The sequence below is a fragment of the Brachyhypopomus gauderio genome, chromosome 7 (assembly GCF_052324685.1).
Source record: "Brachyhypopomus gauderio isolate BG-103 chromosome 7, BGAUD_0.2, whole genome shotgun sequence".
In the NCBI taxonomy this organism is placed as follows: domain Eukaryota; kingdom Metazoa; phylum Chordata; class Actinopteri; order Gymnotiformes; family Hypopomidae; genus Brachyhypopomus; species Brachyhypopomus gauderio.
Genome location: NC_135217.1, coordinates 24750112 through 24777509, shown reverse-complemented (window position 1 = coordinate 24777509; position 27398 = coordinate 24750112). Strand labels below are relative to the sequence as shown.

General features: G+C 43.5%; 1 protein-coding gene across 3 annotated transcripts in view; it reads right to left on the bottom strand.

The window, feature by feature from the left end:
* The window catches only part of cntnap2a (contactin associated protein 2a), a 342082-nt gene extending 319728 nt beyond the window's left edge, over positions 1-22354 (bottom strand). For all 3 annotated transcript variants that reach the window (XM_077012789.1, XM_077012790.1, XM_077012791.1), the window contains exon 1: positions 21925-22354. In XM_077012789.1, the coding sequence (XP_076868904.1) occupies positions 21925-22012 (88 nt within the window). In that variant the 5' untranslated portion in view covers positions 22013-22354. The remainder of the gene's footprint in view (positions 1-21924) is intronic.
* Positions 22355-27398: the final 5044 nt, after the last annotated feature.

Here is a 27398-nt window from a genome sequence, read left to right as displayed (position 1 = left end):
AAGGAAAACGTGCCTCCAGCATTCACCCGAACCAGCCGCAACTTCTCTGAAGAACTGGGTTGTGCAAATTGTTACAAATTTGCAGTGGTGATATTGTGCTGTCAGGAGGACTCAGAGAAGACACGTAACCAATACTCCTGAATACGGCACAGTGCCAGGCAGTGTGGACGAACCCCCGAGTGTCATGACACAAGTCTACGCCTGCTTTCCTTCGGGTGGAGTGACTACAGGATTAGCGAGGGTTGATTGCTTTTGCCTGGTCTCTGTTGCTCACACTAGTGGTGCAGTATGATGGATTTGCCCTTCATCTAACTCCCCTAGTCTTCCTCTTATCCCATGCCTCAATAATTTCAGTGCCTGGACACCTCAAATCAGCACTTAATTCAGACAGAGCCCTGCCATAGAGTTCCTGTTCTGAGACAGGCAAGTGCTCTTCCTGTGATTTCTGTAAGGCTTTTCAGTTGTTAAGCTATTTGCAGAATTAGAATGAAAAGAATGTTATAGTAAAGTGGTCGAGTGGACTGGAATATCAAAGCCAGCAAAGTCAATTGAGCTAAACTATTGATTTTCATTTAGTCCCGTTAGACCAAACTCCAACGTTTAAAACAGCAAACTGAAGAAAAAAAAAACAAAAACAACAGCCAACTTATTCCAGAACACTGATTTGAATTCTACGTTTTTTACCCACACAGTGTCCCGTACGCAACAGACCCCAGAACCCCACATGACCAAAGAGCAAAGGGAGAATGTGTTAGTCGCCGTGTCCTAACAACAGGTCATTTATCTAGTCATGTCCCAGCGGACCAATAATAAAACATGCTGACGTACTGGTCTCTCAGCATCCTGTCCCACTGGACACCTGTGTCTCCACCACCTCCTTGGGAGTGGACATAGGAGGACAACATGAAGGTGTGACTGGATGTTAACCCTTGAGGATTAAAGGCTCTCTGAAGTGCTCCGTAAGTGCTCTCTGAAGCAGAGACATGGGCACAGACCCAGAGAGAACACACACACCCCGCGCACACTCCCAGAGAGAACACACACCCCGTGCACACTCCCAGAGAGAACACACACCCCGTGCACACTCCCAGAGAGAACACACACCCCGCGCACACTCCCAGAGAGAACACACACCCTGCACACACTCCCAGAGAAGAAGAATGTCAACTGATATCTTGGTTTAAAATCTGATACACAGAGGAATTTATGGGGGGAAGGTGATCAAATGTAATTGAAGTCAAGATTTTAATTTAGCAACTTGTAATCAGTAACGCTATTCAAGGTGACCTTAAAAAAACTGCAACAAATCCATCTCCAATTAAACACCAGTGGAACAAACAAATAAAAATCTACAGAAACTGATATCCAGGCAATGTTACAATAGCACACACTCAGTAATCATCTGTGGACCCCTAGTGTCCTACTGGGTTCAAATGGGCTCCATTTTGTCATCCAGAAAAATACAGGTAAATACAGCAAGACACCCACAAAGGAAGGTGTGGGCAGAGTAGACAGCAGAGGCAGTAGAGACAGTAGAGACAGCGGAGACAGTAGAGACAGTAGAGACAGCGGAGACAGAGGAGACAGCAGAGGCAGTAGAGACAGTAGAGACAGCAGAGACAGCAGAGACAGTAGAGACAGTAGAGACAGCGGAGACAGCAGAGACAGCAGAGGCAGTAGAGACAGTAGAGACAGTAGAGACAGCGGAGACAGTAGAGACAGTAGAGACAGTAGAGACAGCGGAGACAGTAGAGACAGTAGAGACAGCAGAGGCAGTAGAGACAGTAGAGACAGTAGAGACAGCAGAGACAGCAGAGACAGCGCAGACAGTAGAGACAGTAGAGACAGCAGAGGCAGTAGAGACAGTAGAGACAGTAGAGACAGCAGAGGCAGTAGAGACAGTAGAGACAGTAGAGACAGCGGAGACAGCAGAGACAGCAGAGGCAGTAGAGACAGTAGAGAGAGTAGAGACAGCGGAGACAGTAGAGACAGTAGAGACAGCGGAGACAGTAGAGACAGCAGAGGCAGTAGAGACAGTAGAGACAGTAGAGACAGCGGAGACAGTAGAGACAGCAGAGGCAGTAGAGACAGTAGAGACAGTAGAGACAGCAGAGGCAGTAGAGACAGTAGAGACAGTGGAGACAGTAGAGACAGCGGAGACAGTAGAGACAGTAGAGACAGTAGAGACAGCAGAGACAGCGGAGACAGTAGAGACAGTAGAGACAGCAGAGGCCGTAGAGACAGTGGAGACAGTAGAGACAGCGGAGACAGTAGAGACAGTAGAGACAGTAGAGACAGCAGAGGCAGTAGAGACAGTGGAGACAGTAGAGACAGCGGAGACAGTAGAGACAGTAGAGACAGCAGAGGCAGTAGAGACAGTGGAGACAGTAGAGACAGCGGAGACAGTAGAGACAGTAGAGACAGCGGAGACAGCTGATCGGTTGTTTCTGATCGCGAGCACATACATCTGCAAGCGCATTTTCAGCTTTTGATTTTGTAATTTCGAAAATGCACATTTTGCAAAATACCGCGCACAGGTCTGCACATTATACATGATTAACAAACTGCAGCATCTCTTGTTAATTTGGAATGTACTGAGTTTAAAGTGCTGCCTCTCTCATTGGCCAATGACCTGCACCAGTTTACATGTGCAAAAACACTTCAAGCTCATTTCCCCAGTGAGACAGCACAGCATGGGCACCTGCTAGTGGGCTGGAAGAGGTGACAGGTTAGTCCTCTTTGTGTGGACAACAAGGCAGACAGATATTTCTCAGCAAGTTAGAGGACAGGGTGTGAGGAAGAGGAAGATGAGGACTAGGACATGGAAGAAGACAAAACAGATCCATCACGGTATGAAGCTCAGGCCTCTGTGGACACCGCCAACCTTCACAGCACTGCGATACTGCATGGACTTCACTACCTAGAGTACTGGAGTGATATAATGAAGTATCTATGGCAGACCTATAATTATGATGTTTAGCTGATGTAAAAGCAACATTTCGTGTCAGGCTGCAAGGAATCTCACCTCCTGACCGTACACATCATGTTATTTTTTATTTTTTGCAGAATTGAAAGACGCTGACTCTTCCCCCCACAGCAGGAGGGACGTTGTCACAACAACACCAGGACTCCACTAAAAGTGCTCCGGGTTGTCATTCTGAGCCCCACAGCCCCACCTTCAGTCATATCAGCCAGGTCAGTCTGTCAGCACCGTCTCACGTCCCTCCCCCTCACATGAAGACCATGCGGCCAGCCAGGGAGGAGCTCCGAGAGTAGCTTTATCAACTCAGAACCCTGTAATGTCTGTTTCAGATCACCATGGAGCTAGATAGTGCTGCAGTGCATCATGGGAATATCTGTGTCGATGAGCTAAATCAAGGTGCAAGGCAGATGTGTTATAGCTCAGCCTGCCATTACCATGGTTCCATGAGAGTGAGAGGGCAGCGTTACCACGTATGCCTCCGCGGGGTGAAATAGGGCCTTACATCACCATGTCTGTCTTGGCCCATGCAATACTGCTCACATCATCACATTTCTTCACACCCTACACAACATATTGATTCCTGATGACCATGGCAACAGAGCAGTCTAGGTTTGTCATCATCTGGGAGAACGTAACTTTCCAGCAGGCTGCTTTCATCTGAAATTGGTTCATCGACCATCCACCGTTTTTTGTTTCATATCTTCCACCGTACTCACCGTTGCTAAAACCCGCTGAAGAGTTTATTTCACCGCGGAGGTGGAAAGGGTGTAACGCCCAGCCCTATAGATGCCTACGCCTTCTCCAGGCGATGGACGACGCCTGTGGGGAAACAGCTGAGGGCGCATGCCACGGGTGGGTGTCATGGGTGGATGTCACGGGTGGATGTCATGGGTGGATGTCACGGGTGGATGTCATGGGTGGATGCTTCTCTCCAGACAGTACCTCCCCTGCTGTCTTGACTGACATTCCTGGTGAAGGAGACGAGGTTCCAGACCCAAACAGCAGAATCCAGACTTTCACTGCTACATTATTCTCTGTTCCTGTTTGCCATATTTTCCTTTACCTATAACCCTACAGTTCTTGACCCAGTATGTGTTAAAATGAAAAATACATTTGCTTCCCCTCATATTTGTGTTTGTATTGACTAAATGCATGTACGTTTGAAGATACGCTCAGAGTCGTTTGCAGCTGACTGCAGTGCACTGCACGCTGAAAACACAGCAGAGATCGTAGTGCTGTGCATTTATCCCCACGGTGTCCCAGTGGTGCTCTGGGTGAGCTATTCATATGGTGACTTGTATGTAGTAGGATTTAGGTACAAAAACACAATTTTTAAAGTTCATGTAGCTTTGAATAGAATTTGTGCTTTTGCAAGAGATGTCTGACATTGTTCATGATGTGTAAGGGTTTTGGGGGACTGTGGGCAGAGTTTTGCAAAAAAAACCGATTTCTGTATTTTCAGAAATCGTGCGTAAGCATTCAGAAGAAGGCATCAGAGTCGAGCCATCTGTGTGTGTTTGGGTAAGACGCTCAGTCATATTTCAGCATCTCAGAAGACGTCTCACATGGACTACAGCGCGGAGCCGCGGGTGCATGTTGGAGCACGGCACACGACATGTGTTTCTTGTTCTCAGATAAATGGGAGAATGTAGTAAACACCATATAAATAAAGTGTGTGTGTGTGTGTGTGTGTGTGTGTGTGTGTGTGTGTGTGTGTGTGTGTGTGTGTGTGTGTGTGAGAGTACAGACATCCATCAAAATAAACTTCCTCTTCCTGCAGTTATGCTTTGAGGTGATGGGAATCATTTGCCTTCATAAAAGTGTGCGACTTTCATTTTGGAAATTTGTGTAATTGCCTCTTTGCCACGACTACACAACCTCTCAGTGCAGCGTTAGGAAGTAATTACCTCCTCTGACAGCATATTAGTAGTACGCTGATTAATTAAGCTTGTTTGTGCCATTGTGAAGCTCCTTTGCTTGTCTGTGTGTGTGTGTGTGTGTGTGTGTATGTGTGTGTGTGTGTGTGTGTGTGTGTGTGTGTGTGTGTGTGTGTGTTTGATGTAATTCTGGCCTCGTTCCCCCAGTGAAAGTACGAGGCTACACTTTAGTGATGTTCAATCTTCAACCACAACCAAACGCCATCACAGGATTCACACGGAGAAGTACCTGGCAACTGGGAGCCATGCGTGAGACATTAGACCTTCAGTGAAATATATAGAGAAGTCATGGATGACGTGTTTGAGAAGACCATGATCACAACACACAATCACACCATTCCATCTGTAGAAAGCGGCTGTTTAAAATAAAACAGCTTTAAGAAGTCGAGCCACATACTCACTTTACACATGTGGGCGTGTCGGGTGCTGACTATCTGAGTGTTAGTTATCCACTGACATCTATTTTAGATGGGCATCTATTTTAGAGCAATTTCTTTGCAGAGATGAGAATGAGTGTGTGGGTTAAGGTGAAGTCTGTGTTTATATTTGCCTGTTGTCATTAACGAACAGTGCATCAGTTCACGCGTTGGTCTTAGACAGCAGGTGATCTTAGGTACTCTGTTTAAATCTGAATTAAGAGTGAGTCACTGGAAGCCTTTACATTTTTCATTCTGCTAACACTGTCAAAAAGGTTACAGCAAAAAGAAAAAACCCTTACACAGCAGTTACTGGCGGTGAAATATCGTCTCGGTGTGTGCAGTCGGACGCTGTGCACCGACGCCTGGCTTCACAATTCACCCCAGGACAAAGACAGGGCCGGACAGCTTCCTTCTGGGAAACCATACAATGTCTCAACATACTCTCTCCCAATATACTCTCTCCCAACATACTCTCTCCCAATATACTCTCACCCATTGCTCCCAGAAATATAGACCCTCGCCTCATTATTCTGTCTTCAGTAACTGGAGGTGTTTATTGAAGCATCATTGTGAGTCACTTCCTCGGCCCTCTCTGCATCTTGCTCCTTAATACTGTGTTTTTCTTCAGTTTAAACGTTTGATGATTCACTTTTAGTTCTAAATGAGAGTGGGTTAAAACCAATGGGCCCTAAATGGAACATCAGTCATTTAACCGCCCCGGAAGAGCAATCCAATCCAATCAACTGCTCATTCTGTGCAAAGAAGGTTTGTCCTTTAACAACAAAGAAAGGTTTTAACAGCACACCGAGCTACAAGACTTCTAATGACGTTACTTACATGCATATGTCGCAGCCTGTAAACAAAGTGTAAACTTCTGTACCGTGTTTAACTGTAGGTGAGTCCTCTCCATCACCCTAGTGTACAGTGTGTAACTGTGGGTGAGTCCTCTCCATCACCCTAGTGTACAGTGTGGGTTTGCCCTCTTCCACGGCACAAAGAGCCCTGCAATGCTTGCCTTTCATTCACCAGGTCCCTGATGGCAGAAAAGACTCTCTTGACATTTACAAATGCACAGGGTCATGTCTGTACACAGGGTCATGTCTGTACACAGGGTTATGTCTGTACACAGGGTCATGTCTGTACACAGAATCATGTCTGTACACAGAATCATGTCTGTACACAGGGCCATGTCTGTACACAGAATCATGTCTGTACACAGGGTCATGTCTGTACACAGGGCCATGCCTGTACACAGGGTCATATCTGTACACAGGGCCATGTTTGTACACAGAATCATGTCTGTACACAGGGTCATGTCTGTACACAGGGTCATGCCTGTACGACTACTGGTCTACTGAAGAAAACAAAAGTAAACATTGCCTCAGAATACAGAAAGGTGCACTGTATGTTTATGCACTCCCCATACACTCTGTGTTTGTGCACTCTCTTTGTGCACACTCTGTTTTTTCTCTGTGCTTGTGCACTCTCTGTGCAGTCTGTTTTGTGCACACTGTGCACTCTGTGCTTATACACTCTGTGCTTGTACACTCTCTGTGTTTGTGCACTCTGTGGTTGTGCACTCACTGTGCACTCTGCATTGCAGAATTGCTTTTGTGTGGTGTATGTGCATCATGTGTAGTGCATCTGCTGAAATACAAATAAACAAACAAAAACAACACTGGAGCAATAACCTGAATGTTTGTTTGTAGGACATCCTTAAGATTGTGAGATGAGCCAGGCATGTCTGTTCAGCGCTCACCATAGCCAGGTATGTGTTGATATTATTATTAATACTGCTGACCAATCAGAGACCCCTGGACTTAAACTGACCACTGTGTGTCTTCACCATGATCTTGTCCTGATGTGCACAACAGCCAAGCACTTATGGAACGCACAATCACAGTCAAAACAGGCATGGTTGCACAGACATTCCACTACCAAAACACTGGAAAACGTATTTCAAAGAAATAGCATCGCTAGTAAATATTAGTGTTTTGCTCACATCAAAAGGGAGATAGTTGTAGTCAGATATGGTCTGGCAGAATTTACAATTTCACAACCTTCTGACATATTTTAAGTACAATGCATAATGGTTCAGCTTAGTTTAAGAAAACATGTTTTAAAATTATTTTAGGACCTGCACTTCTGGGCACACACACACACACACACACACACAGACACAAACACACATATACACACAGACATGCACACACACACACACACACACACACACACACACACACACACACACACACACACACACACACACACACATGCACCCACATACATGAATATACAAAGACACATGCATACAAACACACACACGCATGCACAACCTAATTATAACTGTGGTCAATATTTGAGTCAGAACAGAGAGATGAGAATGAGAGATAACTGTTGTTCTAGCCGTCTTCACACACGACGTGGCACTGCAGTCTGCCTGTCGGCAGGCGGCCTAATTGCCTGTAGATGAACTGGAATGATTTGGTTGTGGATGTGAAGGGTAAACAGCTGCTAATGATGCTGCATGGGCTTCCGTTCTCTCCCTGGGAGGTGACTCTACCATGCCCGCGTCTTCCATGCCTGCTGATGACTGCCACGCGTGTTAATAGCTGTCATGCGTGCTGGTGTCTGTCATGTGTTCTGGCGTCTGTCGTGTGTGTTTAATGTCTGTCATGGGTGCTGATGTCTGTCATGGGTGCTGATGTCTGTCTGTGTCGACCATGTTGACACGTTGCTAATGCCGGGGTTTCTCTGGCCAGTCCAGTCCTATCAGACAGATGGCATCTTCTTCCAAGTTGCGTTGTTCAGAAATAGAGACAGGAGGAGCCAGACCTACAAAGCAGACCCTCACAGAGGGTCGCAAATGCCCCACCCCTAGAAACAATGTCGGCCAATGGCAATCCTCAGAACCTGCCGAAACACCACAGCAGCTTTTAATTGGAAGGGATGAAACAGTGGCAGGAGAAGTTTTAATGAGTTAAACATCCTTAAATGATGCCACACCATTTCTGAAGTGCATAGGTTTCTATGTGGAAAAGAATTGTGTTGCTTTATTTTAAAAGTAGTACTAATGAGTACAATTATATATTTGCTTATACGGCTGATGAAGGACCATTGTCTGAAATGTCTTGCTTCTCTGGAAACTTTGTGTACTTCACTACAGACAAAAAGAAGCTGAAATAAAAAAAAAAATAAAAAACATGAAGGAAAAACCCACAAAGTTTGCTGCAATTAACAGAGTGGTAGCAATTAAAAAGCCAAGCAGAAGACCCCAGTCGGCAAAGCATGGTTCCACTACCAAGACAAACTCTGTCACGAGATAATTGCACATGTGCCTTCATACCCAGCAGGGTGCTTGCTCACCCAGGTGGGGTTTGACGGACGTGCTGTAAAATGTTTCATGAGTCATGATGTAAACGGTAATGGGGAGGCACGTGACACAGGACGCACGTGAGACACCAGACTTAACTCAACACACGTTTGTCCAGTGATGTGCTCACTATATTTGCCCTTCTAAAGACAAGCTTTATTAACAGAATGTTTCAATTTTACATTTCCAAATTGAATTTCTTTGAGCATCCTTGTGCTCGTCCAACAGAGAGGAGATAACCTTCGGTTTCTGCACCTGTGTGAAATTCCGGCTTTCATTAGCTCTACCTGTAGGGGATACACTTAGACCCAATTAAGACCGAATGCCCGAGGCATGAAGTGGACTGAAATGGCGGTTTCAAAAACAAAAAGTAGATGGCATATTCATTTCTCGAAGGATTGTTCATAATACATCCCTTAATCTATATCTTCCGAGGATGTATTTCAATCATGTTTGAGATTGTTAAATTGATTACTTACCTAGCTTGCATTCCTATTTGAATCAAAATACCGCTTTAACACTGACAAGCAAATTTTACAATCTACATAAGATTTTTAAGACCTTCAAACCCTGGACTCAAAAAGTTTAAAGAGCTAGGAGGTGTAACGTCATTGAGCTAAAGAGTTCGTCCCGAACATCGGCACTGGTGATCATATTCGTAATGCTACCCAAGGCCGTCTGCAGCGCTGAGGGTTGCAGGACTAACCCTGACTAATCGCCACGATGGTGCAACCCGCATATCAGAATTACGGTAAAGCAACACACTCAAAAACAGTAATAACTTAGACAGGTAGCTGCCTTGACATACACAAATCCCAGATTATCGCATATTCCGAGGTGGCCCACTGCCCTACCACAGCTTCTAGGGATACTGCCGTGAGGTCTGAGCCTCAGCAGATCAGACACAACCGGGACTCACATCTATATGCGAGTACTTATTTACTGCTGTCTGTTAGAGTGAGACACACCTGGGAGTCTTCACTGGCTTTTACTACACCATGTCTTAAACACATGGAAGCTCTCTAGTAAAGCACAAAGTCAGAAAAATAATCCAGGCATAAAACATGTGTTGATTGTCTCTGTTGAGCCCACAGACAGTAAAAAAAAGAAAAAAAAAAAGTATCTCAACGTGACACGCTTTCTTGAGCAGTACACGGGCATGGTAAAAAACTGCATGGTTACTGCTACGCCAAGAAAATTCAGAACGCAATTTATTTTCTGTCGCATAGTTAGGTTTGAGGCTTTTGTTCTGTAAATTACCCTGAAAAACGATCTGTTTGGGTGTGAAGCTGGAAATGTACTGAGTGCGTCCCCCTTATCTCCCTCCACTGGGCCACGTGCTACAGTCAACACACATCTACACACACTCACACGCATCTGTGCACACCTACACACACTCACACAAACAAGCTGTTGCAAGGTCCTGGAATGGCACCGCGGCCCAGTTGTTGTGACGAACTTTTAATGGTCAGATATTTGCTGCAGAGTAACTGAGGTGTCGTGTGAGGAAGATCAGACGAATGAGATCGGACAGATGAGATAGAGTGAAAGGGGGAGAGAAAAAGAGAGAGTGAACCAAAAGACAGAAAAGTATGAAGAAGATCACATGAATGAGACAGAAAGAAAGAGAAGAGGAGAGAGAGAATAAGAGGGGAGGAGAGTGAGAGGGGATAATGGAGAGAGAGAAAGTGGAGAGGGGAGGGAGAGAGAAAGAGAGAGCAGCAAACAAAAGCTGAAAAGAGAATGGGAGGACCCGTGGGAGAGAGAGAGAGAGAGAGAGAGAGAGAGAGAGAGAGAGAGGAGAGAGAGAGAGAGAGAGAGCAGGGGCGGCAGGGGCGGTATATGGGCGGCAGGATACAAGGGCAACGTCTGTCAATCAACGGGCCAAACTCTAAATGAATTCACAGAAAAGCACCCTAGAGATTTTTATTAGAGCTAAGCCAAGCCAAGCCAGTGGCTTCTACAGTGGGTTGGTTTAATAAGGGTTTTGAAATGTGTCATATGTGAATAAATAAATTGTTTTCCTTCACTCTATACCAACCCTACACCCACCCCAATCGCCCCACCAACACCCACCCCCCCACCCCAGCATAACCCCCTCCTCCACCACCACCACCACCACCACCAACACTTCCTTCACTGGCTTCCATTTCAAACCAAAAACACCCTTCAGGACGTATGACCTCATTTCAGTTTAGATATTAGATATTGAAATTTGTCTGACATGTTACAGCTTGGTTGAAATTGGCTTTTCAATCAAATAACAACAAGCTTGTGATTATAAAGCATGCATGAAATCACGTGGAAGCAAATCGCGTTGATGACATTTTACAGATCCAACAGCTCTCCATCACAAAAGGCAGCAATCTTGAGTTGATTTTTATGTTGAAAGGTTGACGAATGACACAGGATCTTTCTGGCCCCCCGAGGGAAAAGTCCAACGGCCAGGGCTCGAGCATGAAGAGTCGTGCGGGTGCTAAGCAGCTTGCCAAAAGCAACTTAAAAAGTCATTATTCAAATAATGTTGAGCTGTGGCGCTTTTTGATGTGTGTCTGCTCTACTCTGGTGGCAGTGTGGTCAGGGCAGTGGGTGAGACGCACCTTTGTGAGCCGTGGTGGTTATTAGGTGCTGGAGACAGGAGAAGGCCTCTCTCTCCTGGGCCACATCTGATATGAGGCACCACTGTTCTCAGCCTAATGCAACAGCGCCTGCCCATCACCTCCTCACCAAACAGCTAAAAATACCTAGCGGAACCATCCTAGAAAATTGCTGTAATAGATTCCAAAATTATTTTATTATTTTAAATTTTGTTTTCCGGATGGTCTTCAAGTCTGTATCACGGCCTGCACTCTGATAGTTCTCATTAGTTGAAATACACCTGAGCCACACCCACTCTGAAGAGTGTTGTAGGAATCACGCATGAAGCCATAATGGCCCACACCATCTGAGCTACATCACTATTCTCAGCTTACTAAGCAATTTAGGTAATTACATTTAGCTGTATTGTGAGGAGAATTTGCTTACCTACCTTAATGTCCTGGATCAAATTTTGGTACTGGTCCAAATATTGGTTCTGGTCCACTCAATACTGCACTTCTCAATCCTAAAATGTACTTGCACAGCAGATGACAATACTGTCAAGAGTGCAAAAATAGGTCAAGGAGTTCTCTTCTCCCTGAGGGGCGAGGGGCAAGAAACTCTCCCTTTCACTGTTTACTTAGCAGATTATTCATTATGCTGATGGCCAGCTATCCTGCCAGCATCCTCTAGTTAGCATCCCTTGGTAAACACATAGCCATTAGTGTCTGAAAGACCGCTTATCAGTGCAAGGGTAGCAGAAGCTTGTGAAAATGCAGTCGTGCACGTCACACATCTAAGGGTACTGCGCAGGTAGGTTCAAAATATCATAGTGTTCTGATGACTTATATGATTGATGGACTGAGGCCTGTTTAAGGGTTCTATGATGGTCCGTGCTGATAGAGGGCTGTATGACTAAACAAAAGCTCTGTGAGTGAATGAACGCTTTGATGAAATGAGGCCTTTGTGATTGAGGGTTCAATGACTGAATGAGGGCTCTGTGAATTAATGAGGGTGTTAAAAATGAATAAGAACTCTGAGTAAATGCGGGCGCTTTGCCTTAGAAGGGCCGTATGACTGAATGAGGACGCTGTCACTGACAGGGTTATGTGCCAAAAATGAGTTATATGACTTAATGAAGTTAAATTACTGAACAAAGTTTATTTGACAGAATGGGGACTCTGTGAATAAAGGCTGTGTGAGTGAATGAGGTCTCTATGACATAATAAGAGTTATATGAATGAACACCTTAATAACTGAAAGTGCTCTCTGTGAATTGATGAGAGCTATATGACTGAATGAGGCCTCCGTGAAGCTGTGTAGTGTCACTATGTAAAGCAAGAAGACACCTTTCTTGCTTTATATGCAGTTTCTCCTCCTTTAGTTGATAGATGACTGTGAAGTGTTGTTTCCTGGTCAGAGAGGAGTGTTTGGAGCCGAGGTCTGTTGTTATCTCCTCCCCAGGAATAACTCCAGCTGGCCTCCAGTGAGAAGAAGCAGAGTGATACTGACATTCAAAAGGCAGCTGCTTGCTAACAGAAATTCTCGGCATGCGCATCTCTATGAAGATGACATCTACAGAGAAGCAGGTGACCCCTTTATGACACTGTTCCATGGATCAGAGGGAAGGCACAGCCAATCAGAGCCCCGTGGGATGACAGAGGGGAAAGGACAGCCAATCAGAGCCACCCCTGGGAATAGTGCAGCTTGTAGTAGAGCAGGCAGCACTCTTTTGGTTCATTTGTCCCAAGGCTGTTTGTTTTGTGGAGTGATCCACTCCCACACCGAACCTTGACAGAGCACATCCCAGAGACCGCATCCAGCGGAAAGCAGAAGTGAACACACAATAAATGAATTTGTGAGGATTATGTTAAGATTTATCCGGATATATCATAATGATGGTTTAACTCTGACACAGTTTATCTCGTGACTGACATTGTAAAATTACCTTTTTTAAAATTCTGATTTCCACAGTGGCACACTTAGACACAGTGACACACTTAGATTTGATCTGGGTTTCCACCGGGGCTTGTTACAGGCACGTAACAGTGGAACCTCGCGACCAAACCCCACATCACATTCACACAGTTACTCTAACACAGATATGTGCATCTTAAAGCAGGCATCTCCGAGGTGTGAAAGTCTGAAGCCTGGTTTCATCAGGACATTTAGAGTCCTCACCAACGAACGTCTTCATCCTGTCAGAACAGCCATGATTTTTTATTTTTTTAGGTTGGTACTCCATCTTACTTTAGCTACACATTCTGTTTACCTCCATCAGTGCTGCTGGCCACCGCACTTCCAGTTGGGTATTGTAGTTTTAACTGGATTTCCATGGTTCCAGTGCTGTACCACAAGCTCTTGGCAATCTTTTTGCTGTGGAAGTACAAAACGTTTGAACTGGTAGCAAAGCTGTGTTGAACCCAGTATGTTTAATCTATATCACCATTACCAGTAAATAATTCAGATATAATTGCTTTTTGTGGCTAATTAAACCCACCTCAGTGTCTGCTCTGTGAGTTTTACAGGGCAAAGGGTCATTTGTTTCATATTCCGCTGAAATTGCTGCATTTACATTAAGAATTTACTGCATTCAAATGGAAGCATGAGATCATCGTGTCTCTTTTTGTTTGTTTCCTTTTGGTTTGTTTATTTATTCCATATGAACACAGGGACTAACTCAAATTGCATGCTCTCATAATGGTTCTGGAACCAGATCAAACTTCAGCACAAGAACTCCAGAGGTGGACCTGCTCCAACACGAGAACTCCAGAGGTGGACCTGCTCCAACACGAGAACTCCAGAGGTGAACCTGCTCCTGCACGAGCACTTTAGAGGTGAACCTGTTGATCATTTTAAGACTCCGATAGCTGCTGCTGGCAAATACCCAAACAGCCCTGCCATGTGTGTGTCTGTGTGGCGGAGCACTGCAGTAATGTTGTGAATCTTCACAAAAGGATGTGTTATTTCTCCTTTACTTAAAGGTGAGGGAACCAGCCAGCAGATTTGACAAAACTCACCGTGAAGGCGTGCCAATTTGGTAATACTGGAAGCGTGCCGATTCGGTAATACTCAAGGCATTCTGTGTTCGTTTCCTTTGTGCTGCAGCAAATCACGGATGGTTCCGTTTTGTCCATCTGTTTTTCCTTCATCTTTTACACTGTCAGCGCAAAACTGCTCCATCTTCTCCCTGTCTGATTTTTTTTACTGTTGCTGGAAGTCTTCCCTCATCTACAGATTCAAATTACTGCATCCACAAAATCTCAAAAGTTGATCTTGGAACTCTGAACTCTGAACTCTGAAGTGAAAAGCCAGTTTTAGCTGATGCATAGGAAACAGTCACACTGACGTTTCTGCTACACTATACTGTACAATGTAGCACATCCATATAACATGGAGTAACACATCCGTGAAATATGAAGTAACGTGATGTAACACATCCATGTAACGTGATGTAACACATCCATGTAACGTGATGTTAATCATCCATGTAACGTGATGTTAATCATCCATGTAACGTGATGTAACACATCCATGTAACGTGATGTAACACATCCATGTAACGTGATGTAACACATCCATGTAACGTGATGTTAATCATCCATGTAACGTGATGTAACACATCCATGTAACGTGATGTAACACATCCATGTAACGTGATGTAACACATCCATGTAACGTGATGTTAATCATCCTTGTCCTTGTAAACCCCAAGTGCCACACTGAGCTTTCAGGTTTGCTTTCAGCTAAATTTGATAATCAAAGGGATCTTTAGACACAGCGCAGATTCACAAATACAAGATTAACCTTGCTTTCTCAAATATTATAAATCTTTCTGCAAATTGGTTAGCTTCCATCAAACCTACTCGTAAGTTATTCAAATGTAATTGCAATTGAGAATTTTGCTGCTAATTGACTAAAAACAGATTTGCTGCTAGTTGACGAAAATCAGATTTGGAGCCATAATTAGTACTGAAATCTGCTAGGGGGACTTCATAGACAGTGGATAAGTCCATGCACCCAGACGAAAATAGACTACAGCATGAATAAAGGCAGCACAGTTACTCTGCTAGCTGTTCACCATGCCATTACAACATGGAAGTACTACATTTGAAACACACACACACACACACACACACACACACACACACTCCCAGGAATGTGGTCCCATCCCCATCCACAGCCCCCAGTCATGATAATCTATAGTCATTATTCGACAGCGAATGATAAAAGTCCACCTGAGGTGCTCTGGCATTAACAACAGCAGTGAAAAACGCTGCGTCTAACAGAAGTGTGTGCGATGCACGGAGGTTGACCCGCATACCTGTGCTCGGGGCGTAAATCCAGCGCTCAGAAATAATGGCCAGACACCAGAGCGAGTGGAGTTGCCCAATAAGACCCCCCCCCCCCCCACACACACACACACACACATCCACCCTCCTCCCCCAGTGGAGCTGCACCACTCCAAGGTCTCTCACTCCATTCTGATGGAGGTTAACAAGCTAGATCGACCTTTTATGGACAAATGTCCAGTCTCTCACAGAGCAATGAAATAAACAAAAACCCCTACAAGCAGTTGTGAGGACAGTTACCAGTTCTCACACTGTAATCACTGTGGCTTCAGCTTTCTGAATTTGTAGATGGAATCATAGAAGCACAATGCACCATCACAAAGTGGACAAGGCGTCACACGAGCTCTTAATATTTGGCCATGTTTAAGCAGTTAGACAGCTAGCTCAGTAGGTCTGGTGCTGGCTGAGGGTACCTCACACCCTCTGCACCTGAGGACACTAAAGGCCTTTAAAGGGCTATGAATGTGAATTTTGACTTACGTCATCAGTTATTTCAGGCTAGCAGTATCTTACATAGCCTATATATATGTATATATATATATATATATATATATATATATATATATATATATATGTATATATATGTACGCCATTTTAGCTTGCTGCTATGTTATTCACGTATGTACGTATGTTCCTACTAACACTGAAAATCGGTTTACGACGCGATGTAGGAACGGATCAACGTCGTAAGTCGAGGACCCCTTCTTTTGGCCTCACTGTATCTCCAAAGAAAACCAGACCCATAGGAGTTAAAGATCATGGTCGCCCCCTTTTTCCACAAGAGAAACAAACATGCAGTAGGTGGCATTGGATCCATCCCACCACCCAGCATGTGCTTGTGAAGCTCAGTCAAGTAGCCACAGCCCGAACACGGGCGAGCGTGCTGGGGTCAGAGAGAGAGTCGCTTCGCTCACCACGAGCCCCTACGTGCGCGTGTCGGATAATGGGACCGGACAGGGGGATTAATGGAGGACACAGAGCAGCACATCACACTGCTTCATAATCGATGGCAAACCCGTCCCATCGAGTCCCAGTGTAAACATTAACGAAAGCTTGTCAGCTCAAACGCGGGGGGTTTCTATTCGCTGAAATCTGCCTCTTACCTAACAGAAGCATATTGAAGTAGCACTGTCTGTCTGCTCCAGCTGGATGGTGGATCTAATTGGCTGCCATCCAAAGGTCCTTACTATCATCAAAGCCTCCACATCTGCTTTAATGTCAAAAAGGGCATCACATTTAAAATAAGATCGATTTTTACAAAGGATGCCCAAAGGTCAGAATTCCCTGTGTTGTGTGTTGTGCTATCATGACTAATCAGGAACAAAGTGTGGGCGAAATTTCAAACACAAGACATATGCAGCTGGCCTGGGTAACACTGCACAGAAACAAACAAAAAAGAATGTGTCTCAACTAAAACAAATGCTGTTATTCCACCTCGGCCGGGCGTTCTGTTTGCTTTACACGCCGCTTGAAAACCCAGTTTACTTACTATGATTAACTGAATTAATTCAGAGAGTGTTGAGCTTTTAAACAACCCCATTTGGGATAGTAAGGCAGGCTTTCACAGTCCAACCCTAGACACATGACTCACCAAAACAAAAATTGTAATGATTTTTGACCAAGAGCAGTCCACCCAAATCATTGTACTTGAGGTCTGGACCAAAGCAATTGGAAATATGCACGTGTTAGGCAATATGAAAAAGAAAAACCCACCAGAGGTTGTTAAAGTTGATAAGGAAGTTTTTAAATGGGTAATAATGGGTCTGTTTGGTTTAATGATGTCACAACCAATAAAGGCCGATCATGCTCTGTAAAACCGTATGGTCATTTGTGTTGGGTTTTTCTTACAGGGTTTACTTACCACCACCCTGCTTATTTACAGCCAGTGATGCAAATAGGCATGGGTGAAGGTTTAATGTGTGTAAACCTTAATACATTCATCTCACTCCATATAGAATTAACAAATGTGTTAGAAAGAGCAAATTCTACAGCACAGCCCAGCGTAAGTCATGAGAATATTCATGATGTTCCTTAATGCTAACACAGCCGGCTCTGTCAGAGGTTTACTGTTTGGCTGACCTAATTTATGGTTTAACCCGTAAATGTACACAGCAGATTGGATACTCTACTAGGGATCGGTGTCGGCAATCTGTAAATCTACAGCTGGTTTTTCACACTGGTTGCTGAGCACTTAAGAATTTATATTACATAATGCTGTCTAAACAGTTGAACTGCTGCTGAGTTCAAGTTTACACAGGATTAACATTATACATTATGTATTATTAACATAATACAAGCCAATCAGTTACACATTACAACTGGTTAGACACTTCAATGAGGCAATACATATGATTATGTAAATAACACAAATACAGCACACAACATTCAACCTGAATGTTACCTATAGAGGAATAAATAGAGAAAGAGTGAAGGAGAAAGGAGAGAGAGAGAGAGAGAGAGAGAGAGAGAGAAAAGGAGAGAGAGGGGTAGATAAAGAGAGAGAGAAGAAGAGAGAGAGCACAAGCTCAAAGTAAAGATGTTTCCAAACCTAACTCCTCAAACCACCAGTTCTGCTCCTGTTCCTCTTTCAGTTCCTCTCAGCTCCACTCCAACTCTCAGAGCGGGACACCACTGACCAATCAAAAGTAACAACATGCTGATCTCACCTCCTCTATCAGACAACAGCCTCATGCCTAGTACGATATAATAGTATGAATAACTTTTGGTCATTCGTGGAGGGGCGGGGCCAAAGTGGATGGCCCTTGTGATTGTATCACTCTTACCTTGTGATTTTATCACTCTTATCTTATGATTGTATCTCATTTATCTCTGTGAGACCATAAATGTGCACAGCAGTGGGGGGAAATGAGAACGAAACTTCATAGGCCAGTTTGTAAAAAACAAAAACAAACAAACAAAGAACATGAGGTTTGAATTTGAAAATGAAAGCTTCTAGGAATATTAATGAATACATGAATGAGACATGCCCACCATGGCAATGCTGATCCCCTGACCTGCCACGGCTTCCTGCGGTGCCACATCTCTCTTCCCCAGAGTGAGAAACTGGCATTCAAATCCACAAACGAGTGACAATAACACAAGCAGCAGTTAATTAACACACACACACACACACACACACATGCATGCACACACACATGCACACACACACATGCAGATACACACAGGCCACCTCTTCTTAATATCGTCACTGTTTTGTGAGACATGACTGTAGCAAACAGCTGTTTTTATGCAACTGTATGGAGGAGACGGACGGAGATATTATTGTTGTTACTAAGAGCAATCGTCTTGCACTGTATGACACAAACACAGGCATGGTCCACCAGGCAAGGTCACCATGCACCACTTCCGTCAACAAAAGTGAGAACACTAAAGATCTCCCACATTAGGACAAAGAAGCTCTGCTTTGTAATATCGCTGGGTTTGTTAAGACATGTAACTATCAGTCACAAAGCTCAGACAGAGATTATATACTAGTGCATGCGACCGCAATCTGTTGGAATCTGTTCAAACTGGGAGATCTGGTATTCCACGAATTCTGCTTTATATGTAAGATCTGCTGCATAATATTAACACTTTTTGTGCCAATCTAATTCACAAACGTGATCATACATTCAGAAACATGTTTCATCAGAGGACTCAATGTGCCAAGACTTGCAATAATATACATCTTCTCCTGTATCACTGTTTGGTCTGTCTATAAATAAATGTTATTTTAAGCCATGCAGTGAGACAAGTGTTTGGCTGTGAAGGACATTGTTTCTAATATGCAGTGATCACTGTTCAAAGACACTATAAGTGTTGCAAATAGGACAGCAGTGTTTCTCTAAGTCAACCTGAATGAGAGAAAACTGCTGAGATCTTTCTGTACCTCCAAACAGATTCACAGCATCTCTTAATCACGTCCAGTAATGCAACAACAGAACAGAGACAATGCAAAACGACTTCGTGCTGGCGATCCACGGTGGAGGGACCGGCACAACTCCACGTCCCATTTCCCTCATGACAAACCAGCAGGTTCTGAGAAGCATCGGCAACAAAGACAATTCACACTGGCACATTCACATTACACAAAAATAACTGTTGGTGTGAGGACAGTCCACTTGTCTCTCGGTGGTCTCTGACGAGATTGTACAGGAGTTAGGAGAGGAAGGCTGGTCACACACTGGACATAATTAAGGACATTACTCTAATCTCATCTCTTCCTAGACCTTGACATTGTGTGCATAATTCATTGTGAGGGGGGCTTTGTGCTCATATTTGACATTCAATTGATTTTACACACACACACACACACACACACACACACACACACACACAGAGTTAATTAGTGGGCTGCTGTTCCACTCAAACTCCAGAAGACTCAGCTTAGCTTGCTACAGACGGTGAAGAGGACACATCGGTTTTTTTCTCTAGCTGCCGTATTTTTCTGCTACTCCCTTGAGGTTGACGGGCAGATTGGAGGATTAAAGAGCAGCAGGGCAGAACTAAACTCGGAGACTCAATGACCAGCCACGGCAACCTCCAGGGCAAACACCGCCTGCCAGGGAGAGCGCGGGGGTCAAATGTCTGTGATGAAAATGCTCTCACTAGCATGGACATTAACATACACAAAAAGCAGGAACGTGTCGTTCTTCTGGGTCACCACAACTAAACATCTACACCGCGCACCCTGCTGCTGTTGCTCCTGACGAGCTCCTCTGACCTGACGGAGGACTCCTGCTCCTATGAATGCATTTATCAGTGTAACACAGAGCTCTTAGTCAATAATCCTGAAATGTGATTTTCATTTATTTATGTATTTCCACGAAGTCTGCAAAGAGAAGAGGATGCTTCAAAGCAGCGTGTTTAGACAGTGCTGTGAAACTGTTATTGGAAAGAGTCACAGAAGAGCTGGAGTTATATATCCCAAGAAGTGTCACCCAGTTACCTCATCCAGACCACTTACTGGCGGTATAGATTTAGCCCTTTTCTCGCTCCCTGCAAGAAAATTAACCAAGTCTTAAAATAATGTAACTTAAAACTGATGGATGCTTCAGGCTGTACTCGTTAGAAGCGTATGCGTGCTTGGTTAAGACCGCCGGAAGTGCCAAGTCCGGGAATTTCAAAGGGAATTTTTTTCCTCGTCAGATTACCAATTTGCCCAAGGGAGCAGAAGTATAAAATCCAAATTAGCGATACGTAAAGTAAACACGCCGCTGGCTGTAAAGATATGCGGTAAATCATTAAATCCTTATTTTAAAAAAGGATTTTGTTGACAGTTGTAAGAGCATGAAATATTCTAGACATTCTAGACAACGATATAAAGAGAATATTTTTACTTAGCACAACAAAGGCGTGCGCGAGACAGGTCCGCTCGACGGGAGTTCAACTCTCAGAAGCGTCAATAATCATTCAAAATATACATCAAATATATATTCCAGCAACTTGAATGCTACATTCCTGAACAGGTGGTTTTCGGCGAATGTGACAGGAACCTAGAAATGTACTCGTCATTTCGTCATTTGTGTGAGTGTGTGTGTGTGTGTGTGTGTGTGTGTGTGTGTGTGTGTATGTATGTATATATATATATATATATATATATATATATATATATATATATATATATATATATATATATATATATATATATATATATATATATATGTGTAATTTTTTAGTATGTATCTTGTACTTGTACATACTTGTATGTATCTAGCTCTGCCAGGAGTATTTATGTGGCAGGTTTCTATGCGTTTGGCAGGGCTGGGGGCAGTTGGGCTGTAGAGCCCGCAGCTGTCTCCTGTAGAAGACTTAGAAACCTGCATCCCAAACGCATCATTCTAGACCTGCTCGGATGACGGCGTGCTTGTTCAAACATTGTCCGCAGTTTTCTTAGCAGTCTGCATTTCGCTTATAACCCAGAACAAACATCCCCAAAGAATAAGACAGAAAGCCACGGGAGTTTCCCCTAGTGCCGCAGCAACTGTTTTTGTCATGCAGCTACCCTGTTTATGACTGTTACACAGCCAACGACAACAGGGAATGTTTAGTGTTATAAATAACCAGGATTGCAACGCGAACTAGAATGTCAAACAAAATAGAAAGTAAATTTGCAAAGAGGCCAGTTTCAAGGGGTAATGAAAAAAACAAGAACCAAATCCATGCACAAGCAGTTAAAGTCAGCCGCCGCGCATCAAGCTCACACGCCGGCCAGAAGGTCCTGCAATGCCCCGTCACTGCAAAGCAATACTGGATATAGCGCGCGACGCCCGCTGGAACTTACGGGATGACGGTAGAGCTGCGCGCGAGCTGCTGATGAGGCTGAACATCCACACCAATAGCGTTAACCCCGTCCGACCGAGTCGCGACATCTTTGCCTACTGCAACGCTGAAAAAAAAAGATGCTTTCTCCCGCGAGCACGGTCGCCTCCTCCACCGACGAACCGAGACAGCAGCGGAGAGTTCCACCGGGGCAAGCCTGCGTTTGCACTGAAGACGCTGTTCCACCAGCGGATGTTGCTAGTGGTGCTCAGTGGATCGGGTTTTCATATATTTCAGCACAGTAGTCTTTTAACAACGAACACAGTTTGGAATTGAAGACGACACTTCAAGCCATGTCGAAGTAAGTCGACTCGCGCTGCTCGCGTCAGTGAGGATGAGGCGCCGCTTCGCGCAGGTCGCTGTCCAGGTCCTGAAGTTACAGCGCTCGCGTGTTCCCCCAAAGCTGCGTCCATTTAAGTACAGCACCCCCGCTCGGTCGCGTTGGTACGGTCCACGAAACGGCGGAGCAATCCTCACGGGACAGGGGCCATAGCTCTGAGCGACTTCTTATGGGCAGCAGCAAACAGAGTTGACTCAGACGATATCCAGACTTGATTCTCACAAAGGAAGGACACATTGTCAATAATCTGTAGTTATTTATGTACTTATGCCTTGCCTTGTTGCTTACTCTTTAATTATCGCAGCTCTATTATTTAGAAACATGCCTTAAAACATTCAAAACCAAAGTTTGATACTGAATATATTTTGTTCTAACAAAATAAGGTAAGGTTTGCCTGTCTGAATATGAGTGTAATCATAAACTGGACAACTGTATTTTTCTAGGTGATTTAACAGATAGACCGTCTCCTAAATAAGACCCAGTGACATCACCCTGAGAACTTTCACCTCTGGTCATATTTCAGAAGAGGAACTGCTTGACCATTATCCGATCATCACATTCGGATACAAGGGCAGCTATACATTATATATATATATATATATATATATATATATATATATATATATATATATATATATATATATATATACACACACAGATGTGCTCAAAAGTTTACATACCCCAGCAGAATTTTTGCTTTCTTGTCCTTTTCTCAGAGAATATTAATGATAACACACAAACCTTTTTTCCGCTCATGGTTAGTGGTTGGGTGAAGCAATTTATTGTCCAACCACTGTGTTTTCTCTTTTTCAATTATAATGACAACCAAAAACATCCAAATGACCCTGATCAAAAGTTTACATACCCCAGTTCTTAATACCGTGTATTGCCCCCTCTAACACCAATGACAGCTTGAAGTATTTTGTGGTAGTTGTGGATGAGGCTCTTTATTTTCTCAGATGGCAACGCTGCCCATTCTTCTTGGCAAAAAGCCTCCAGTTCCTGTAAATTCCTGGGCTGTCTTGCATGAACTGCATGCTTGAGATCTCCCCAGAGTGACTCAATGATGTTGAGGTCAGGAGACTGAGATGGCCACTCCAGAACCTTCACTTTGTTCTGCTGTAGCCAATGACACGTCGACTTGGCCTTGTGTTTTGGATCGTTGTCATGTTGGAGCGTCCAAGTGCGTCCCATGCGCAGCTTCCGGGCTGATGAGTGCAAATTTGCTTCCAGTATTTGCTGATAACGTGCTGCATTCATCTTTCCTTCAACTTTGACCAAGTTTCTTGTGCCTTTGTTGCTGACACATCCCCAAAACATCAGGGATCCACCTCCATACTTTACAGTAGGAATGGTGTTCCTTTCATCATAAGCCTTGTTGACACCTCTCCAAATGTAACGTTTATGGTTGTGGCCAAAAAGTTCAATTTTGGTCTCATCACTCCAAATTACATTGTTCCAGAAGTTTTGGGGCTTGTCTCTATGTTGTTTGGTGTATTGTAGACGAGATACTTTGTGGCATTTGCGCAGTAATGGCTTTCTTCTGGCCACTTGACCATGCAGCCCATTTTTCTTCAGGTCATCTTGAAACAGCCACACCACTAGTTTTCAGAGTCCTGGATTTCAGCTGATGTTATTTGTGGGTTTTTCTTTGCATCCTGAACAATTTTCCTGGCAGTTGTGGCCGAAATTTTTGGTTTTTACAGAGCCCCTGATTTTCCATTTGTTTATCACAGTTTGAACACTGCTGACTGGCATTACCAATTCCTTGGATATCTTTTTGTATCCCTTTCCTATTTTATACAGTTCAACTACCTTTTCCTGTAGATCCATTGACAATCCTTTTGCTTTCCCCATGACTCACAATCCAGAACCGTCAGTGGCTGGATGAAAGATGCAAGAGTCTGTCTGGATCCCAGAAACTCACTCAGCTTTTATGCACACACACTGATTACAAGCAAACAGGTCACAGGTGAGGATATTACCTTTAGTAGCCATTCAAACCCATTTGTGTTACCTTCTGTGTATGTTATTAGGCCAAAATCACCAGGGTATGTAAACTTTTGATCAGGGTCATTTGGATGTTTTTGGTTGTCATTATAATTGAAAAAGAGAAAACAGTGGTTGGACAATATATGGCTTCACCCAACTACTAACCATGAGTGGAAAAAAGGTTTGTGTTATCATTAATATTCTCTGAGAAAAGGCCAAGAAAGCAAAAATTCTGCCGGGGTATGTAAACTTTTGAGCACAACTGTATATATACAATATATTGCCAAAAGTATTTCCTCACCCATCCATATTATTGGAATCAGATGTTCCACTCACTTTCATGGCCACAGGTAGGCATGCAGACTGTTTTTACAAACATTTGTGAAAGAATGGTTCACTCTCAGAAGCTCAGTGAATTCCAGCGTGGAACTGTGATAGGATGCCACCTGTGCAACAAATCCAGTCATGAAATTTCCTCGCTCCTAAATATTCCACTGTCAGCTGTATTATAAGAAAATGGAAGTGTTTGGGAATGACAGCAACTCAGCCACGAAATGGTGGGAAACGTAAACTTATGGAGCGGGGTCAGCGGATGCTGAAGCACATAGTGTGAAGAGGTCGCCAACTTTCTGCAGAGTCAATCACTACAGACATCCAAACCATGTGGCCTTCAGATTAGCTCAAGAACAGTGCAAAGAATGCTTCAAGGAATGGGTTTCCATGGTCAAGCAGCTGCATCCAAACCATACATCACCAAGTGCAATGCAAAGCGTCGGAAGGGACTCTGAATGCTTCAGCATACCAAGACATTTTGGACAATTCCAAGCAGTTTGAAGCTGGTCCCTTCCTCTTCCAACATGACTGTGCACCAGTGCACAAAGCAAGAGCCATAAAGACATGAATGGCTGGTGTTTGGTGTGGATGAACTTGACTGGCCTGCACAGAGTCCTGACCTCGACCCGATAGAACACCTTTGGGATGAATTAGAGCAGAGAATGAGAGCCAGGCCTTCTCATCCAACATCAGTATGTGACCTCACAAATGCACTTCTGGAAGAAAAGTCAAAATTCCCATAAACACATTACTAAACCTTGCTTATATGTGAGTCAAGGAATGTGAGTGAATACTTTTGGCAATATAGTGTGTACATGCACATGCACACACACACACACACATATATATCAAGCTAACATTTATCTAGACAATGAACCACACAGATGCGATTGGATAGTCTGGCTGTATATAGGACCATCTGCTGGCTCATATCAGATTCAGGAAGTTAATTCTATGCTGATTTAAACCATTTGTATTATATGGGTTTTTAGTTCACATCTGACAATGTGAACTTTGAACAATAAGATTACATAATGCTTTATTGATCCCAGATGGAAAACATAGGTGTTTGCAGCAGTACAGGCAGCAAAAGATAATAAAGTAAAATGCTATTAACAAAAAATAAAAATACAAGATCTTTATATCCTCTAAAAAGGATTCCAATCTACAACTGTTCCCATGCACATACCAATCTATATAAAGTGCAAAAAGCACTTCATACAACATAAACATATACAACATACAATACCTTAGTCCTCCACATGCAGGACACAGACAGTTGGAGATGAACACAATATGGCATTGCTGGTAGTAATAACAGTAACCACTTATTGTAGTCATCTGGCAAATTCTGGAGAGAGTTCAGGAGTCAGCACGGGTGGGTTGATGGACCCATTTTAAATATACAAGCAAAATGTGGTGTTATCCAGTGCCTATAACTCTATAAGTCTTTAATAATGTGAAGGGTAATTTGAAGGGACCTTACAATCATATTTGATGAGCATTAGACAACTAGCATTATTAGAAAATGAACAAGAAAGTTGGCCAAAAAAGCTTTAAAAATAACAAAATTTTCAATATTTTGATAATCAGATTTGAAATCTTTTTTCTATTGTCTTTCGAACGAGAAAGCTGTGCACCAATCAGAGGGAAGAGTAGAGATGGGTGTCCAGCACAAGGACATGCGTGTGCCATGTGTTTATAAGTGAAGAGCAGAGGTGGACATTCCAGGTTCAGAAAATAAAAGTCCTCACCAAGATTTTGCTTTAGCTTCCTGGATTGTGTTGATTCCACTAATTTACCTGGCTTGCACTCATTAGAACATCCAGCAAGCTTGAGTAAAATCCTGGGAAAGAGTTTTACTTTCTGAACCTGGAATATCCACCTCTGGGAGAGTACATTCACTCTGTGTCTTGAGCACTGTTCAATAATAAATAATGGAATCACTTTTACTGCTGGTGTCCACGGTCACTTACTAGCTTGAGCTATAATGGGATTCTGAAATGTCTCAAAGTCATAATTAACTACAAGGGCTAGGGGGAAGTAATAGGAATTAGCAAAAAATGTAAAACTGATATGCATCAAATTGCTTCTCCAAGCTCAGTACTCTCTCAAAGAAACAGAGCCATCTGTACAAGTGTATGCATGAATTATAGTATGAAATATATATTAGTATAGTATGTCTATTTATGGAATAGTTTATAACTTATTTATTTGGAAACCCAAACTGCTTAAGAGTAACCAGGTCTGTGTTATTTAGGTCAAAACATTGCAAAAGGGACATTTTTCAAATCTCTCATGCGCTCCAATTCTCAACATCTTCTTAGAACCAGGAGGGGCATGACTGTAAGAACAAAGCTGAGGACTCTCTAGTTCCAGTTTTGTTATCAGTGCCATGAAATGTATGTAGGAACACAGGAAAGATGACTGTAAGAACACAGGTTAGATGTATGTAAGAATACATGTAAGATCTATATAGGAACACAGTTGTCTGAATGCGTTGCAAAGGAAGGAATCACCCCCTCAACAATATTATAACTATATATATGAGAAGTACACAAAGTTTCTAGGGAAAAGGGATATTTTGGACAGAGTCCTATATATAGCTGTCTCGCTGTCTCTTCCTTTGATCTAGTCATTATTCTCACCTCTGTTCTTCAGACAGTCTCTCAGTGGCTCCCATAATCCAGTGGGGCATGACATAAAAGGTCTTGCACTTCAAGCAGAAGCTCTTTGGACATGTGTTCTCCACATTCCCAAGGATCATGCAC